This window comes from Phalacrocorax aristotelis, chromosome 1, assembly GCF_949628215.1.
Source record: "Phalacrocorax aristotelis chromosome 1, bGulAri2.1, whole genome shotgun sequence".
In the NCBI taxonomy this organism is placed as follows: domain Eukaryota; kingdom Metazoa; phylum Chordata; class Aves; order Suliformes; family Phalacrocoracidae; genus Phalacrocorax; species Phalacrocorax aristotelis.
The window spans coordinates 118322455-118341106 of NC_134276.1; the positions used below are offsets into that span (position 1 = coordinate 118322455).

Here is an 18652-nt window from a genome sequence, read left to right on the forward strand (position 1 = left end):
GTCCCATTGAGTAAGATGTTAGGAAGATAAGAGAACCTCTGATACTCTTAACATTAGCAAACAGGAGGAATAAACACAGAAAGAAACCCATTTCCATATTTTTTTTATTCCTGAGTTTCATGAGATTTTTCTAAAGGAAGCATTTGAGATATGTTTCAGGATTTAATGAAAGGATTCCATAGAATCATTTTCTCCAAAAGTTTGTCTTTGTCTGAATAATTCCTCTCTCTTCTGAAAGACCCTACTGTTTGTCAGTGTTTATAGTAATCGTAGGAATATTTACTTAGCTTCTAAGATTATCTAAGGTCACAATATGTTCTAATGTTAACTGCTCCCATTAACTTCAACATAATGTTAGACTTAACTGGTTTTATTATTTAGCAGAGAAAGCATTAATTAACATAATGGTAGGTACTGTAGTGCCATATTCGGTTGCTAGGGTACTGCAAATAAAACCTCTGGCCTACACTGATAAGACTTCACTTACTTTTCAAATTAAACATAATGCTATACTAACAGAACAGAAACTTAATTACAAATCTGAAAGCGCAGCAACATCTATTGATATGCACCCCACCTGCGATTACCGTTATTACATTCAGAGGAGTCAGTGTAACATCTTGCCTTTAAGTGTAAACACAGACTGTAAATCAGGTCAGGAATAGTGCAGAATCCTGTCCCAACTCTGAATTTTTTCTGCTCCCAAACCAGGTAAGAAGAAAACTCCACAGAGGATACTCCTCACATGGAGGCTCTTCCACCGGCTGCTTTATGCGTCTGAAGGAGAGAGAGGGGAAAAGGGTAGAGAGGGGCCAGAGCCCACACCCCTTAGCTACAGAGCTTACTGCAGAAGCTATGAGCCCAACTCCTCTGCTAGAAGGGCCATACCCCTACAGAATATCAGTCTGGTTTTAGGCTTTCTTGATCCATAGCAGGACTGCGGTGCTATGGATGTCTCACAGAGGAGATGAGGACATTATGCTTTTGTCCTTCTAAATTCTGCTTTGCTTCCTGGTGGAAGCAGATGGAGTCCTGAAATCACACAGGAAACACCCAGAGGCTCAGTGAAAAAGGAAGCAAGGCATGGTGGAAGTGTGGAATCAGCTAGACCTGTGGGAATCTAAGCTCCAGCAAGGACTGACATTACAACCTCCACATGTGTTTTTTAGCAAGTCCAAGAATTTGTGAGTTCCCTTAAAACCTTCAGTGTGTAATTGAGCATGTCATCTGGCCATTCATATCAAAATGCTTTTTCATTCCATTTGCATAATGTCATTATTTGATCCTGTTCAATGCATCAACTGAAGGAAGGTGGACAGTCAGCAGTGTACGGGAAGAACTGTAAGCATAAGAATCAGGGTAGTTATAAAAAATAATGATTGTCCAGACTGGTGAATTCCCCTGCTGTTGCAGCTGTACTGCGGTAATGTAAATTTAATTGGGATATCTTCAATCCGCTTTAAAAAAAAAAAACAGGCAATAAAACAGGACCTTCAGGGAACTATTTTCTGTTCAATAGTGATATCATAGGCTGTAGAATCATTCTAGCATTTTGGAGTAAGGTTCTCCTTAGTTTAATTACATTACATAATTCCTATATTTTCTCTTAATAGATACAGAAATGTGTATACAAAAATATACATAATTGTGTATGATTCTTCCTACAATTTTAATATAGTAGAAGTAATAAAAAATTGACAATTCAAGTGCCTTTAGCAAGCTACGTTGCCAACCCCAAGACATAAAAAATCCTAAGGCTACACCCTCCGAAGCTTTGCAGTTGACAGTTATGAGATTTTGTAAAAAATACTGTGGTTTTTGGGTTTTGTCTTCTAATGTCAGAGCCCTGAGGATGCAGGTACATCGTATTTTTAAATTCTTGCTCTGCAGGCAAGAGGTTCAGAAACTTATTTTAGAAACAGCCAAGCTATCTTCTGATTTCATTAATTGCTTGGCTCCTCAAACTGTTTTTTTTACAAAAAACAACACTCACAATAGAACTGTGAGTATGCGCGGTGCTGAACAAAGAGGACATTCACCGTGCTATGCCTAGCCCTTATTTTAGCACTGAAAATGTGGTGAATGACTTCACTATTATTCTTAAGTTCTTAGTTTTGGATGAATCTGACCCTGAGTAAATGAGGGCACTGTAGTGTTAATTACCTTCCGGTGATGAGGAAGAACAAAGTGAGGATGACCAGCAGAGTGAATCCACCAACAGCAGCAGTGGCAATTACAAGAATCTGTCCCTGCTCCGTAGCCATATCGGAGGCTGAAAGAGAAGCACAAAGAAAAGAGGTTAAAGCTCCATCACCCAGGGTTCTAGCAGAATGGGTGATAAAATTTCACTGGTCAAATATTGCAATTATTCTGTAATAGTTTCCTCCGTGCTTAGCAAGGACATCAGATGTGAGTGTGCCTGTGAAGTGAAAAACCATAATCCATGTCCCAGCTATGATGAAGGGGAGAAGACTGTTAAAGGTTTTTAAAATGAGGAGCTGGCATTATCAGTCACTTGCAATTTACTGAAGTTTTAATATGAACAGGATTTTGCACACAAAACTAGAACATATCTTTTCTTTAGTTTTATTTAGCTTAATCCTGCATCTAAGTCAGAACTTCTCTCCATCCAACTGTCCTGGTGAAGTCAGCAGCACTGCTGTGTATGTAAGAGATATTAAACTGGGTTCAGGAGAAAGCAAAGCAGAAAAAGCACACTTAATGTGTAGCCCGACATGTTCTTCTGTATGTCTGGTGTTTATTTTTATTGTCACAAAATTTATACAGTTTTACCTATAACATGCTCTGGTGATTGACAACACTGTAGTTGAAAAAAGAATATTGATTTCCTTACGACTCATGTTTTTCTCTCTGCTTTTTTAAGATATTTAGGAGTTAAAAAAGTTCACCTGAAATTATCCAGTCTCTAGACACTCGCTTTTTTTATTAATTTATTCTGTATAATATTAAACCTTTACATTGACAAAGTACCTACTTACAGTCCTGTTGGTCCTCACTGTCTAAGTACTACGTGAGCAGAAAAAGAATGATTTTCAGTTTTTTTCTCTATCTCCTGTCTTGTAACCCCAAAGTCTTATTTCTTAAACTCAGTTACACTTGAACATTTTCACCACATGACGTTTACCTAATTCTTACTTTCTGTTTCCATGAGAAACATAATGTTGTTCTGAAAGGAGAATAAATAATTCTATTCAATGACCTCTGACAATTGTAGTAAATGTAGAAAAGAAATTTTAGATTTATTGGGAAAGCAACTTTGTTTTTGTAAACTTGCAAACTGTTCTATAAGCAAAATCTTCAGCTTTCTTTAGGCACCAGATGATTAAAGCTTAGGGAAATCACCTAGGTTGCTGCAAAGAGCAGGCTCAGCAGGCTGTATTCTGTCACTTTGTGGTTGATGAAGCCCAATACAATGCACACATTGCTGGCCAAAACCTCACAAAATGCTGAGAAAAACATTTGGCTTTAAAATAATATTTGTGAGTGGTTTAGAAATTAGCAGTGTAAACTGGCTTTGTAATAGTAGTAAAGCAAATAAAAACAATAGTAGTTTATGTCAAATTTTCAGCAAAAACAACTTTTTAAATTTCTGCCATTGGGTTTCTGTCCATATAATTTAATGGCGATTATGCACAGGCAGTAAATTACAAGACATTCAATATTTGTGGTCATAAATTCTCCACAGACGAGTTAAATATATACCTCTTCCAATAAATGATGTAGCAAATACTCACTCAATAGCTAATCTCCAAAATGGTATCTAGTGATATTATGGGAGTGGATTCTAGCTCTGCATTGTGTTATGTTCCACAGGGTCAGATTTAGTTGGAAAAATACAACATAACAAATATCATGCCACACAAGTAACAATGCAAATAATAACAGGCTCTCCAAATCAGATGCTGAATACTATATTCAGACTAGCAGGGGTTGTGCTAAATGTTGCAAAGATCATTACAGCCAGGCACAGTTTGAAGATGTAAATGGAGGAGGAGGTTTTAGATGAGTCTATCTTGCCCATCTCTGCAATGGAAGTGAGAGGACAAACTGCAGCCCTCTTTTTCCTTTTAATAGGAAAAAGAGGTGTGCAAAAATAGTGAATTCAGCAAAAGAAAAACAAACCATGGGCTCAGATGAATTAGCTGTGGTTTTCTTCAACAGACATTCATTGCCAAGGAGACAACCCAGGCCTTTATTCATGAGAATTAAAGGTGCAAATATAGGGACGGATTCCATGGTCCAAAGAAGTGCTCTGCAGCTATCGAGATGAAGAAAGTAATGTGTCCTGGATAATTTCTGCTGAATGGTGCTGCTATTTTGTGGCATTTTAGCTAAAACAGGATGCAATCTATCAGTTTAATAACATACAATTTCTATCAGGAACCAAAGTCAAATTCATGAAGGGGAGAAATTCCAGACTGACTTAGTTCTTTCCACTTCTAAGCAATATGACTTTTAGATGAGACTGTACATACTTAAAGAGTGATCATTCTGTTTCTCTTGTTTGCATTTTACTCTCTTGGCAGAGGTGCCAGAGTCCAATATATTAGGATTTCTTTTTTTTCAAGTAGCCAAATTACTATAAGGGGCTTTCAAGCCTGAAACTTCCTGATGACCTTAATTTACTTGTCAGATAAAAATGTCATATGACAGGCAGGTAAAATTGGAAAATGTGGATTTGTTAAAAACTGACAGTGAGGCAGGTAAGGCAAAATGATGGAAATACTTATTTTTGCTTGAAGTGATCCTTCTAGAAATCAATAAAGGCATAGTGCAGTGAACAACACATATATAAGCACATGCGTATGCACATACACAGACTCCTCACATGCAAGTAAAAGGTTCCATAAAACACTATCTAGGCAGTGAGAAGACAGTAGTCAGGGACACTCAATAATTAAAAATTTTACAGCATTTTGCCATTCTAAATTGAATTCATCATGTCGCTCAATCTCTGTTCTTTTCTCATTTCACCAGCTTTCTCTTAAGGTACAGTTCAAGTTGTAAATAACAAGAGCTTTAACATGTATTGTTTCTGTTGTGCATGTTCTTGAATCTTTTTTGTAGTTTCCGGCATTTTCTTCCTCCATTTTTCCTCCCCATCAGCTGTGCACATTAGTATATGTCCCTGTGTTTCTCCTCAGGACTATTCTTGATTATGCAAGACAGGAAAGCACAGTTTAAAAAACAATTATGATAGGTTGCAAAGCCAAGCAAGTTCCTGCAACCTTTTTTCATCTCTTTGTGTGTACATACTAGAATGCTGCATTTAATCATAGAACTACATAGCATTTTTTCCGGGATCTCATTTGTTAGATAACATAGCCAGCATTCATATAGCTAAACTCAGGATTTTGTTGTCTCTACACTGTCCAGTGCACGGTCTCGTATCTGCCGACTATGCACCACCCAAATCCGTCTGGTGCAGGGGTGGTTAGTAGCTCTGTGATCACAGGGGGGAATGTGCCTGTATCTTGTATGGGGCCATACATACGTATGGAGCCATTTGATAGTTAAAGTTGATAGGCAAGGGGGTGAGGAAGTGCTGGTGCAATAGGACTATGTAAACCACTAGCAGTATTAAGACTCATAAGGGAGCTTAGTACCTACCTAACTGGGCTGGCTGTTTTGTCTGCTAGTATGTTTCATTCTCTCTGCCTGTCTGCTCTATAAGTTCATTTTGACAAAAACATACTTTAAAAAATGAGTAGCATAAGAAAGGAAGAGTAAGGATTTATTACTTATCCCACAAGATGATTAGATAGTATGCTATAATGTTTGGGTGTCAAAACTCTTCAAACACATTGTAGCTGCAAGTAATACGATCAAAGTGGTGATCAGATTTTAGAATTGTAGCATGCAGTCTATGCTGTAGAATACAGCATATGCGCAATATATGCATTAGTGTATTATCCAGATAAACTCTTCACTCCCATTACTCTTCATGCTTAACTCAAATTATATGCCTGAAATTACATTTAAAGTGTCTAATTGCATTTTTCTAGCTTCCTTGCTTAACACCATGCCCAGAAATCCCTTCTGCATCCAGCCTGGTGTCAATTCTGTCCCCACCATCTACTCTTTATATTCATTGCCCTGTCTCAGCTCCTTTCTGGGTTCTTCACCTAAATTTGTAGAGGAGGACTTGTACTTTCCCTCCTCTCTGGGCTGAACGGAAATATGCCAAGGCTGCTTCTCTTCCTCACTGGGCAGACTGGAAGAAACGGTGCAGAAGTTTTAGTCACGGTGCAAGAGGATGAAAGACAATCTTCCAGCTCTGTTCTCCTTCCTTTTCTTTGAGCAAATTTCTCCAAAATCTTTTAAAAGGTTGTGCATTTGGTATAAAAGGGATGGAAGCCCTAATGACAGCTCACTTCTGTCTCTTAGCTACATCCTTTAGTTATTTCAGTTTGACATCTATCAGGCAGTGGACTTTCCAGCAGACGGAAAGATAAAAAAGTGGCAGAAAGACAGCTAGACAGATAATACTGAGCAGCTGTAAGATAGATATGTGTGGACAGTGAGAACTGGAGCTCTAATAGACAGGAACTGGCTGTCAGATGGATTTGCAAGGCATTGTAAACAACAGCGCTTACGAACAATGGGAAAGAAAAATATAAAGTCTAATTAGGGTAACCTTTACATTTTCAGAAGTGCTTCAATTCCTGTACTCTAGTGAGCTGATGGGCTCCAATCTAAGGGTGAATGTGGGAAAGGGAGGCAGCAATGGAAAGGCAATCTTAAAAGGGACTTTTAAAAAATATATGCCATCACTAGCATAAGAATGTAAAAATTTTTGGTATGTATTTGCTTGAAAAGCCTTCTTCCAAGTGTTGCCCCTAAAATTAGCTTGCTGACCAGTGGATGATTTAAAAGCCTGTGCAAACAGTTTGAGATCTGAGCAAGGATGTTGCTCTTGTTAAGGAAACGCAGAGGACAAGTAAAGTCTCTGGGGGCTTCTGGGCACATACAGTAGAGAAATCAGATAGGCCAAAGTCAAATTTGAAGAACAAATGGCTTAAAAATATAAAACACAGTAAGGAAATACTTCAAGATTAAAATGAGACATTCTGAGGTATCCGGTGCTGATTACTATTGAATGAACAGTGGCAGAATGAACTAGGCAGACTTGGGGGGAGGTCCAGCAAGACAGTTTCTAAAGATGAAATATGTGCCACTTTGTTTCAACCAGAAGTTTAATTTACTATTGTCAAATCATCAAATATTCTAACAAAAAAAAATAATCTCCATTTTACATTGGTAATTCAATGTATTTCTAAAAATCCTAGGGATGCCTCCTCTGTCATGGCACGCATCAGAGCATGTGCTTGAAATAATATTGGATGTCCATCAAAATCAATGATTCAGGACCCCTCTCTTGAGCTTTGGAGTTCTTGAAAGAATGGAGCTCAGGGTCTAAACTACACCTGGTGGCAAATCCAAAATAGCATGACTTGAGGCTGAAAAGTTAAAGATAGATTTTGTGGATGTGGGAAGAGGAGCAAGAATGTGAGAATTCAGGAGATCTGGCAACACAAGGAAGTCACCATCTGTGCCTGTGGTGAAGAAATTAAAAGTTATTGTTTTATGAAGATGAGAATTTCAGGCCAATTAATTTTTCACAGTCCTCAAATTTATAAAATACCTAATCAGGGATTCTATCAGCATTTCTGAACTTTTTATTTTTTTATTGTTAATATGATTTATTTGAAGCACACAAAAGCCTACATTGCTTTTGGATTAAAGCTCATCATGTGCTTACATTTATCGCTTTGTTCAGCCCAAGCACTAGTCCACACCACACACATGCTAGTTTGCCCCTTAGGTCCCTTCTGGAACAAGCCAACTAGTTCCCTTTCAGATTTTTTTTTTCCCTAATGACAGGAAGGCTGACATAGAAAATACCCTTGGTTTTAGAACAAGCCCTGCACAAGAGAGCTAGAGCACGAAAACACTGCCCTGCCTAACAGCTGTAAATTGTTCAAAATTTTACAATTTCCTCTAGGCACAAGGGCCTCTGAGGTGATATAGTAAAAAACATCCCTCCAGGAAAAAAGAATGATTTGAATCATTAATTTAAAACAAAACCAAAACCAAAAACCAACTGAACAAAAAGAGCCTTCTGTAAACAGCTAGTTAGAGGAAAGAGAGAAAAATTAGAGAGGGAGAGAGAAAACAGACATTAAAGCATGTTTGCCCTGGGACAAACGATTTTTTATTCTCAGAATACATTTTATTCTATACTAGGAAGGACCAGAGGTTTTTTTGTGGTGCCTCAGATAGTTGGTATTCCTGATACATAAAAGCAGGAACTCCAAGTGAGGTTATGCTTCAGTTTATAGCCACAGCAGTGGTACATGTGCATGCTGGAGTGCATGAAACCCTGTCAGCTTTGCTGGAAGTCTTTTGCCTGTAAGGTGCTGAAACAGGGAGACTGAATAAAATGGCAATAAGTAACATGGTCAAAAGCAGTAGTTACTATGCTTTGCAAAGGTATTACATTTCCCAGCAGCAGCCTCTTAGCTTTAGCAGTGGAAGAAAGGCCCGACAACATCCATTCATCCGTTCCTGTTTCCTTGAAGAGAATTTTTCAGACTTTACTAGGTAACTCCATTTCCTTTCACAAAGAAAGTACAAATTTTACTCTTTCAGACGTTTCATTTACTGGTCTCTGTGGCAGGGTTCAACAACAACATGCTCTCTAAGCAACGGCTGCCTCAGTCTGCTAGTCAGTAAGTGAGGGTGCTTCCCAAAAACCAGATCAGCATTGTGTGATTAAATGTTTCTTTCATTAGTCCTACAGAGTTGGCCTTTATGCTTCATGTGCCACCATTAATAATTACACCAAAATGTCTTGGTGTTCCTAGTAAGGATGTATCTAATTTTATCCTATATAACTGAAGCAGCACAGATAGTGTTTCAACCAGTAGACTGGAGAAGGCATGACAGCACTGTGCTGCCAAAGACAGTATGCTTTAGGTGTCCTGGTTTCAGCTGGGATAGAGTTAAATTTCTTCGTAGTAGCTAGTATGGGGCTGTGTTTTGGATTTGTGCTGCAAACAGTGGTGATAATGTGGAGATGTTTTAGTTGTTGCAAAGTAGCACTTACACCGGACAAGGACTTTTTCAGCTCCCCGTGCTTTGCGGGTGCAGAAGAAGCTGGGAGGGGGCACAGCCAAGACAGCTGACCCCACCTGACCAAAGGGATATTCCATATCATATGATGTCATGCTCAGCATATAAAGCTGGGGGGAGAAGGAGGAAGGGGGGGACGTTCAGAGTGATGGCGTTTGTCTTTCCAAGTAACTGTTACCTGTGACGGAGCCCTGCTTTCCTGGAGATGGCTGAACACCTGCCTGCCCATGGGAAGGAACGAATGAATTCCTTGCTTTGCTTTGCTTCCACGTGCAGCTTTTGCTTTCCCTCTTAAACTGTCTTTATCTCAACCCATGGGTTGCCTCACTTTTACTCTTCTGATTCTCTCCCCCGTCCCACCATGGGGGAGTGAGCGAGCGGCTCCGTGGTCCTTTGTTGCTGACTGGGGCTAAATCACGACATTAGGACACTGATATACACGTCTCACAACTGATGAACCATTAATTTTTAGAACTTTTCTATCACTTTAAAGACAAATCCTAATTTTGGATTGGTCACTTTACCACTATTTAATAACAACTTATGTCAACATTCAAGCTGGGTAAGTGGAATAACCTTGGATGTTCACCTGCAACTGCTCCTGGAATTCTTTAGATGTTAAGACTATAACATGTACGACTGGTAGAGCTGAAGGGTGTTACTAGCTAATGTCATTTGAGAAGGATTTTTATCAAACGTGAAATATTTTTTGTCATTTTAATGTGATTGTTTGTTAATAAATTTTCTGTTGACAACACAGACTTTTAAAAGACTCCATTCTTCCTGGACTTCTGATTAAAACATTAACTTTATATAAAATCAGTATAGCTCACATTAAATTAATTAAAAACTGGCTAAGTGAAAGAACACAAAAAGTATCTGCAAATGTGGAATTTTCACCAAGTAACTTGTTTCTAATGGGTAGGAATGGAAGGATCTGCAATAGTCTGCCTTGGTCTAATATTATTTGTTATCTTTCAGAATAATTCAGAAGAATATATACTAAAAAATCAGAAAATTTTTAGCTGAGCTGCATACTGCCAGAATAGTAAATGATGAAGATAGATTCCTACACAGCTTGACTTAGACTGGTTTGTTAGATGCATGCCAGCAAGGGCAAATTAACATTTACATGTACTGATGTAACTACGCAGTCCAAGTCTCAACACAACCCTCTCCAAACCCTCCATCTAAATGTAGGTCAGTATCTTGGAATACAACGGTACTGACAAAAACGTTGCTATGTTCTAGTTATTTATCTGTGTAAGACAATGCTTCAGTTCAGGTAGAAAGAGCTTACACCTATAAGTAAAAGAAAATTGAATTATAAGGGGGTAAGCAGTGTTAGGTCTGTTTATGGCATCATAAACATATTTGGTTTTCCAGTTTAATTATCAGGTTCAGCTCTGATGTTATACTTCAAAAAGGATGTTAAAATTTTGGAGAGCTAAAAAATGATTCAGTGTTTGGAAAAACTGCCTTTTTTTAGAGTGAAAGAGAGCATTTACATCACGGGAAAGACAAGAGAATTCTTTAAAGTGGCATACACACATTTACATGATGAAGAGATTTCTGATAGTATTTGGCTTTTTAATTTGGCAGAGAAGGGTCACAAGGTACAAGCTAAATACAAAAATTCAGGCTAGAATTTGCACCTTATGTGCAAGTTTTTAATTATGAGGCCTAAGCACTGGCACTGTCTACCTATAAATATGGTGAGCTCCCCATTACTGGAAGACTTTAAATCAAGACTATTTGTATATGGTGAATGACATTTAAATAATTTCAATCTATTGTCATTAGCTCTCTGGAAAAGTAAGAGTTACAGACATTTGGCCCATGTTATGAAAGGGGTACAAACGAATTATCATAGTCATCTGATATTGCCTTAAAGTTTAGAATAGGTCAATTTTCAAAGTACTGCTGTGAGGAAGTAAGATATTTGGAGAGTGATAAGGCATCATTTGAGTGGTCACTGAGTACTGCTTCAATCTGAAATAACTAATACTTACCAGCAAGCGCTTGCTTTGCTTTTTTATCCCTTTGAAATCTAAAGCAGTCCTGTATAAATATTTGAGTAAGACCACAGTCCTTTGAACTACCCTTTTAATTAAACTGAAGTCTTTATCTAGCTCCAGGTACCATTTCAAACAGCGGCAGAATTCCTCTCAACCTCCATCTCAATTGATCATAAACAAAAACTCTTCTGCCTACACTTCCTTTCAATTACACAATGATTTATATTCATAACAAATCAAATACTTTTAATCAGGCACAAGCCCAAGCAATAAATGTTGGTAAACAGCAAATATATAATGTGTATTTATGTTTCACTATCAAGATTCACACTGAGTGCTTAGAAGTAATAGAGGTAATAAATGTTTAAGAGTGTTGTGAGCTCTAGCTCACCGTGCAGCCCAAGGGCCAGTTGCATTAGTGCAACTGAGAAGGAGATATGGGGCTGGGAAGGAGTGGATGGAATGTCACTCGCAGGAGATGTTTCTGTAGGCAGCGCCAATGAGAGGAATGACACTGGGACCACAGTCTTCCTGATTTAGGTGGGTGAGTCACATTTTCACAAACATGACGTAGGCTCACAGAGGTTTCAATACCATTTACTTTTAGAAGAGTTATGTCCCTGGGTGCCTAAAGCCTAGTATTTATTGCATCAGAAGATGCAGTGGAATTCCTGATAGCACCCAAGTGCTCAACTCCTATTCAAACCAATTGGTTTAAGTACCAAGAAAATTTTAAGAAGTCCGATTAGGCATTAAGCACTTGGAAATCTACCCCCAAAACATTTTTGACATAGAAGTTAAGAAGCAATGAAAATGGAACACAAACCCATGGGTACTCTTGAAAACACTTATATAGCTTTGAGTCTGTACTTTAGCTTAAGCAACTTGAATTCTAAAACACTAATGAAAAACATGGTATACACAGTTAATTAAAGTAATTTCATTAATGAGTGTTTTACTTTTGTGTATCTATTGCTCTAATTTTATCTCAAATGCTAGTAAATAGCTTGTTTGCAGTTTCTTTGAACACAGAGGGCAATACATGGCTTAAATATAAAATTGTTCATAGCACAAACATCATGCATAGCATCAAGCATTTTTGCATATTCTGTAGGAATATTAGGCTTCTTGCTTCATATGGCAAATTTAGTGGGCCTATTCGTTGATGGAAATGCATATAAAAATTTAATTTTTTTTTTTTTTTATTTGTAGAGTTTGGAAGCACTAAAAACTCCAGGGAAAAGACTCCATCACTGTGTTCTGGGAGCTTGCATGAAGTGTGAGGCTAAAGCTTACTTATTTTCTGCATACAGCAGTGGTCATTTTGTGATAAGCAAAGGGTATGGATTCAGCCATTCAAACTCCCAATGTCTCACGGTTTTAGAATTAGATGCTACTTCTACTGCAGTTGATTTTTTTCCTTCAGTGAAACTTACTTTCATCTCCAGTTTCAAATTCAAACTTCTGGCTATAGCCGCTGTATCCTGCTGCCGTCCTGACTCTGATATGAAATATATACTTGGTGGCTGGCTTGAGACCTGTGATGATAACACTTGGAGCCTTGGACCTTGTGGAGGAATAGCTGAGCTGCTCATGCTCCTGAGGATGAAAAGAGGGGAGAAATTATATCAAACTGAGTTGTACAAACTTTGCAAAAACAATATAGCAGAACTGAAGCTCCGCATTCTTCTCATGAATGTAAAATATGTTTATAAACGGAGGTGCAGGTATGGATTTCTGTACTTTGATTTTGTGCTCTAGTCATAATGTATGATATGGCCTTGACTTAGATTTCAATTTTTTGGTTTTAATCGTGTGTATAAACACATCACATCTTTGTGTCTTGGGTTAGTAGTTACACTGTAGTCAAAACAATATGGAATTAGTACAAGACTACATTCACAGAAAATGGCAGCTAGAATGGTAGCTAATTACTTTTGCACAATGGACAAACTAGTATGTCAGTAAATACTAGTAAGCTGTAAAGTAAAGATGTGGGAGTATTCAAATACCCGCTACTCACTTCTACCCGCAGGTAGTGCCAAAATGCCGGCGCTATCCGTGGGTAGACCTGTGGGTAAAAGAAAATAAAAATTAACTTTTCCTTTAAAGTCTGTAAACTTCTAGCATGGTTCAACGGCTTCACTGCTGTTGAACTTAGTTTCTCTTTCCAGGTAGCTGTAATGTAGCTGTACATGAAATTCCCTTTCACACACTATAAGGAGAAACACTCTCTGCGAAAGTCCTGTTTATCTCCTAGCAGTTGAACCTGGGCATCTGCTGAGAATTCCTGACTCTCGCAGAGAACACTGACAATTATGGTGTGCAGAGATTACTGGGAATTACCACTGCAGACCAGGTGCTGTAGTATGGAGACCAGCCACATCGACTGCTGTGCAAAAAACTAAGTGCTGCTTTCCTAGGCAAGTCGTCGGTGATCCTTTTACATGAGGGGATGACTTAAAAGAAGAGGGAGTTTATTCCCTGTCATTAGTTACTGTCACTTGATAAATCAGTAATCTGTAATATTTTATATGGTGCCTTAAGGCTAGCTTTACTTCGTTGCAGCAGGATTTGTCTCCAACCTGACATATCAGCAGAAATGTCCTTGGCATACGCTTGCCAATCCAACTGTGATAGCCATGAGGCACCATATACTTTTATTATACCATGCAGTAATATTAGAATAAGTGTAAGTTATTCAAAGGGTGCTTCCAGCCTGTTAAGAAGGAAACAATCTGGTTCACAGAAGAGATATAACCTGGACAAGAACAGGTTTCAGTTAGATTCTCTTGGACTCTTAACCTCTTCTGAGCAACTTACATATATTTTTGATATAAAACAAACACTTTTACATAAAACATGCTTAGTCAACTTCTGTCACTGTGTAACAAAGTCACATTAGCATAGGGCAGCAGGTATATCGGTATTCCCCCAGTAGGCATACAAGATGATGGCTAAGAAAACCAAATTTAAAAACAAACACACAAAAATAATCTAATGATTCTGTTAAGTGAAGGAGGAGAAGAAAGGCAACAATGACCAGTAACTAAAATAATTGTACCTAATGCTCAATTCAAACAGTGGAAATAATTTGATAAACTGTAGTAAGAGGATGGGTTGATTTGTTCTACAGTCTATTACCAAACTCTGAAACAGGAAGAAGTGTATATTTAAATGGAAATAGGAAGACGCAGCGTACATGTAATCTTATGGATGGAGCCTATGATTAATATACCATCTAACAACTTCTATCAGAAGATTTCTGCCAATTACTTGAAATATTTTAACTTCACTTTGAACAGGTTAGTGGATTTTAAACATACCTTTTTAGAAATTTCAGAAAATATCTATTTTCTTCTGACAGAAGGCCAACCTGTTCAAGTGATGAATATTTTTTTTGTGATTAAGCTTGCTTGAACTTGAAAAATAGCATGTATGTGAGCAAAAAAGGTATAATAGGTTAATACTCAGATTTGTGAGGAAATATAGAACTCCTACACATACAAAGGAGCTTTCATACTACTCTATGGACATTTCACAAACATTCAGTGTGTCATGAAGAGCTAATTTCTATTCTGTAGCCTCATTATATGTGCAACTTCCAGGAACTTCCACGTGTAGAGGGGCCATATAACTTAACAGGTAACTTGGCCAGGGTATGCAAACTTGGAGAACACAAACCTTGAATTCATTTAGTAATGAAGCTGCTGACTAAAGCGTATACATTTCTGCCGAAAAAGACCAAGTCTTTCAACACAAGCTAGGGAGCAGCTCAAAATCAACCTAAGAATTAGGAAAAAAAAAAAAATCACCTGATTTTGCACTATCCTAAGACCACAGTGACTCATAGGTATGCCCCAATGTTTGCTATCTTGACTGTTAAATACAACAACAACACAAGACTCTGTTTCTGCACTTCAGTCCAAGAAAAGACGTGACATCCAGTGAAGGAAAGACTCTAGATATGTTCATTAAAGGTTATGTAAACAGCAAATGCTTGTTTTATACAGGTATTAGTATGCTTCCGTTCAAATTTTTAGCAAGTACTACGCGCTCCATCTGTCATGGCCCAGACATTGGTGGACAGAGACTTTACACTCTGGAATGAATGCTCTGGAAATTTTTATTTAGGCTCTGCAACGTGTAGGATAAGGAGGAGATCAGCACCTAAGGGATTTCACTGTATGATATAGTAGTTGCAAGCCATTTCCTTTCCCCAGACCACCTTGCTGCTTGAAATGTGGTTCTAAGCATTTAACAATTTACTGTTTTATCTGACCTGCTGGAGAGATTGCAGAAATAAAGCTTCAGAATAATTTGCTGGAATTGTAAAAAGAAATAGGTTCCTTCAGGGCAGGACGGAAATGGAAATTTTGTGAAAAAATGGTGGAGACTCCCCAAGATCCAATGATAAGATTTGCTACCTGAAGCCTGCAGAACAAGGCCAGTGGCAGCAAAGAACTGGGAATGTCTTCTGAAAAAGAACAATCTGAGCTATATCTGTTATGTTACATCTGTTATTCCAGGCTAACTACTGCTTGTATAAAACATAGCATTTGGGGTATAGCTGCTCCCTAGCCAGGGATGTGGACAGACAGTTATCAAGTATAATTTGTTATTTTCAGTTGGTCAAAGATAACGAGCACAACAAGGACTGTGATGGTAAAATTTAATCAACAAAATGGATCCCTTTGTCCGTGTGGGCAGGCTGTGGCTAACAGCAGCTTTCTGAGGGGCAGACATCTCTGCCTGTCCCTTCTGGGCAGTAGAAGGTACTTTGGTCATCTCCACGGGTTGTCTGGCTTGCTGCCCTCTCACCACCTGTCTGGGGCTGCCTGCAAGAAGCCCTGAGGGGACCCATCTCTGTGCCTTCCCATCTCCTTTCTTCTTTCCTTTCTGCAGCCTCTTAACACCATCCATCACACAGCCCGAAAAATGATGTCTAGGATTACATGATCTTAAAAGTAATACTGCTGTCATACGGGAAATGGGGTAGGATTTGTTATTACTAGTGAAACAGGGGAAAGGGAACCTGTCATCTTGGTGTGTTTGAGAAGAAAAAGCTTCAGAAGCCTGTGCCTGAGGAGACAGTGCTCAAACTCGAGACAAAATGATTAATAGCTGGAAACTTCACATTGTTTTATGTGAAAGTTTCACACAAAGAGATCAGCCTTCTTGGATGGGATTCATACATAAGACAATTCTCCAGAGAACGGATGCTCTGCCATTACTCCCTTCTCACAACAATAAGAAGATCTGCAGCCTACATGGAAAGGCAGAGCTTTCCACAGAGAGACGCAATTTGAGGTTGATGGGGGTGGCTCTAAAGGTTGGTGATTCCTTCTGCCATGATCTTTCCCAGGGAGGCTAAAGACAGTCTCAGAATAAAACAGTACAATTCTAGACTGCAGAGAAGTATGGGATGCTTTGTTTTATTCCTGCCACAGGTAATACGCACTTACTTTTGGATGGATTCTGGGTTCAAACTTTCTGTATGTTAGTGCATGCTTTTACCAGACCCTGATTTTATTTAGACATGTATCAGCCCTCCTGCCATGCACTCTATTTTCCATTGAAAGGAAGCATGGTTTTGTGGGCTAGATGGAGCCACAGTATGCTCTGTGATAGATCTCTGACCTGGACAGTGCTGGGACCAGGATCAACAGGAAATGTCAAGGACTCCATCTGTTCTGTATTTCTTGATAACTACCGAGGACTACTACAAAATCTGCAAAATAAAAGAAATGTTTCACTGACATGGCTGTATTGCCCATTGCATATAAGCAGTAAGTGAACTGTTGGCCATTTTATATGTCTCAGAGTTCATATAAAAGCTACAAGAAATGCTCTGATCCTTCACATTAGTATCAGAGCAGCATTTGTGATCTTAAGATGTCATAGGACTCACAAGAAGGAGTTCTGAGAACACAGGGCTGGGGGTTTAAACATAAGCTAAAGGAGTCTATCTAATATACGAATATAACTACTAGTCAGAATCCGATATGAGGAAATTCATAAGTCCTCTTCCATAGCCTACTGCAAATTTTCACCAGTATCTTGGTGAAAATCTGTAATTAAAACATAAATATAATCCAAATGACAAGTGATGTCAATGTTATTACACAATGTAATGCATAACCTATGACTAGCTATCCAAGTTAAACAGAATTATATTATGAACTTTGAAAATGCTACCCCTATTTCTACGGAAATTGAACTTTTCTTATTGTTTGTGTGATTCTTTGTGTCAGTGGATTTAGTTCTGACTATCACAGAGAGTGTTCACAAATCCATAAGTTTGGTGTGTGCATGAACACGAGCATCTTTCAAAATCAAACTCTTCCCTGCACCTACCTCTGCATGAGTATCTGAATCTATATCTATCTAAATTTTATACTTGGCTTTATGGTCAGGACATTTTTTCATATCTACAAGAAACTGACTGAATAGAAGTTACAGTGATGCTAATGGTCTAACACTAGACAAATTGATTTAATGGAGTAGCAGGATCAAGAGTATAAAAAAATAGTGAAAAGTTTTCTGCTTTTGCAAAGCACCAGAATATCAGTATCTGTCCCATCAACATATGCTGTAATGAAACACTTCCACTGTATGACATCATCAGATTAAATGATAGTTCTTCATTACGCCTCACTGAAAGTAGCTACTTTATTAATGAATGTCATATTAATTCAATATCTAGATGTTATATTATCGTGATGAGTATTACCATTTTCCTCATATGCTCAGAAGAAAGGTGATTACCTCTGATGATATTAATACTTGCAAACAAACAGACAAACCACAATGTGCCACACCTATGTGACCATGCTGCTCCAATTTGATCCCCACCTTACTTCAGAGGAAAAGAGCACAGAAATTAAGACTTTGTGCACATATATGAAATAAAACATTGATAAAGACTAACCAAAATGTGCTGACCTTTTATCAGTTTAGATTCATACTGCAATCAAAGAGTTTACATTCTGATACTGTGGGTGCGAAAATGTATATATAACTAAAAATGTTTAGTGCAAAACGATTAAAGGAAATAATAGCTGAAATGCTGAAATTTGCTTATAGTGCTCAAATAACCTTTAAAAGATTAACTTTACTAGTAAAGCACTGATAAAAATCCAGGCACTTTCAGGCGTACAAGGTTTGTCACCGTTGATATTTGAGTGGGAAAGGGAAACATGGCTCTAACCAAAATAATATCAGTCCTATTTCAGCAACTGGAAAAGATAACCAAATATAATTTTCTATCATTTAGAATACGTAATGAGAGATCCAGGAATTGCCACTATCTTGCAGTTTACTCTGCCTCTAGCTTATTTTACGAATCACAATCAAGCTATTCAGTTCATTGAGTCCCATGAGTAACTGAAAAGCCTTCTTAAACCGACACTGGGGAAAGGGTTTTCAAAGGCTTCTGCCAGCTGAAAACATACTTATTGTGTGCCTACAACTTCCAA

At 38.2% G+C, this 18652-nt stretch overlaps 1 protein-coding gene across 3 annotated transcripts in view; it reads right to left on the reverse strand.

Moving 5' to 3' along the window:
* The window catches only part of EPHA6 (EPH receptor A6), a 518343-nt gene that overhangs the window by 135351 nt on the left and 364340 nt on the right, over positions 1-18652 (reverse strand). For 2 of the 3 annotated variants that reach the window (XM_075103359.1, XM_075103349.1), the window contains exons 7-8: positions 12611-12773; positions 2164-2272 (exon numbers count right to left, since the gene is read on the reverse strand). In XM_075103359.1, coding sequence (XP_074959460.1) covers positions 2164-2272; positions 12611-12773 — 272 coding nt within the window. Of the gene's footprint in view, positions 1-2163; positions 2273-12610; positions 12774-13197; positions 13246-18652 lie in introns of all 3 variants that reach the window. The other variant, XM_075103369.1, reaches the window with a different exon arrangement.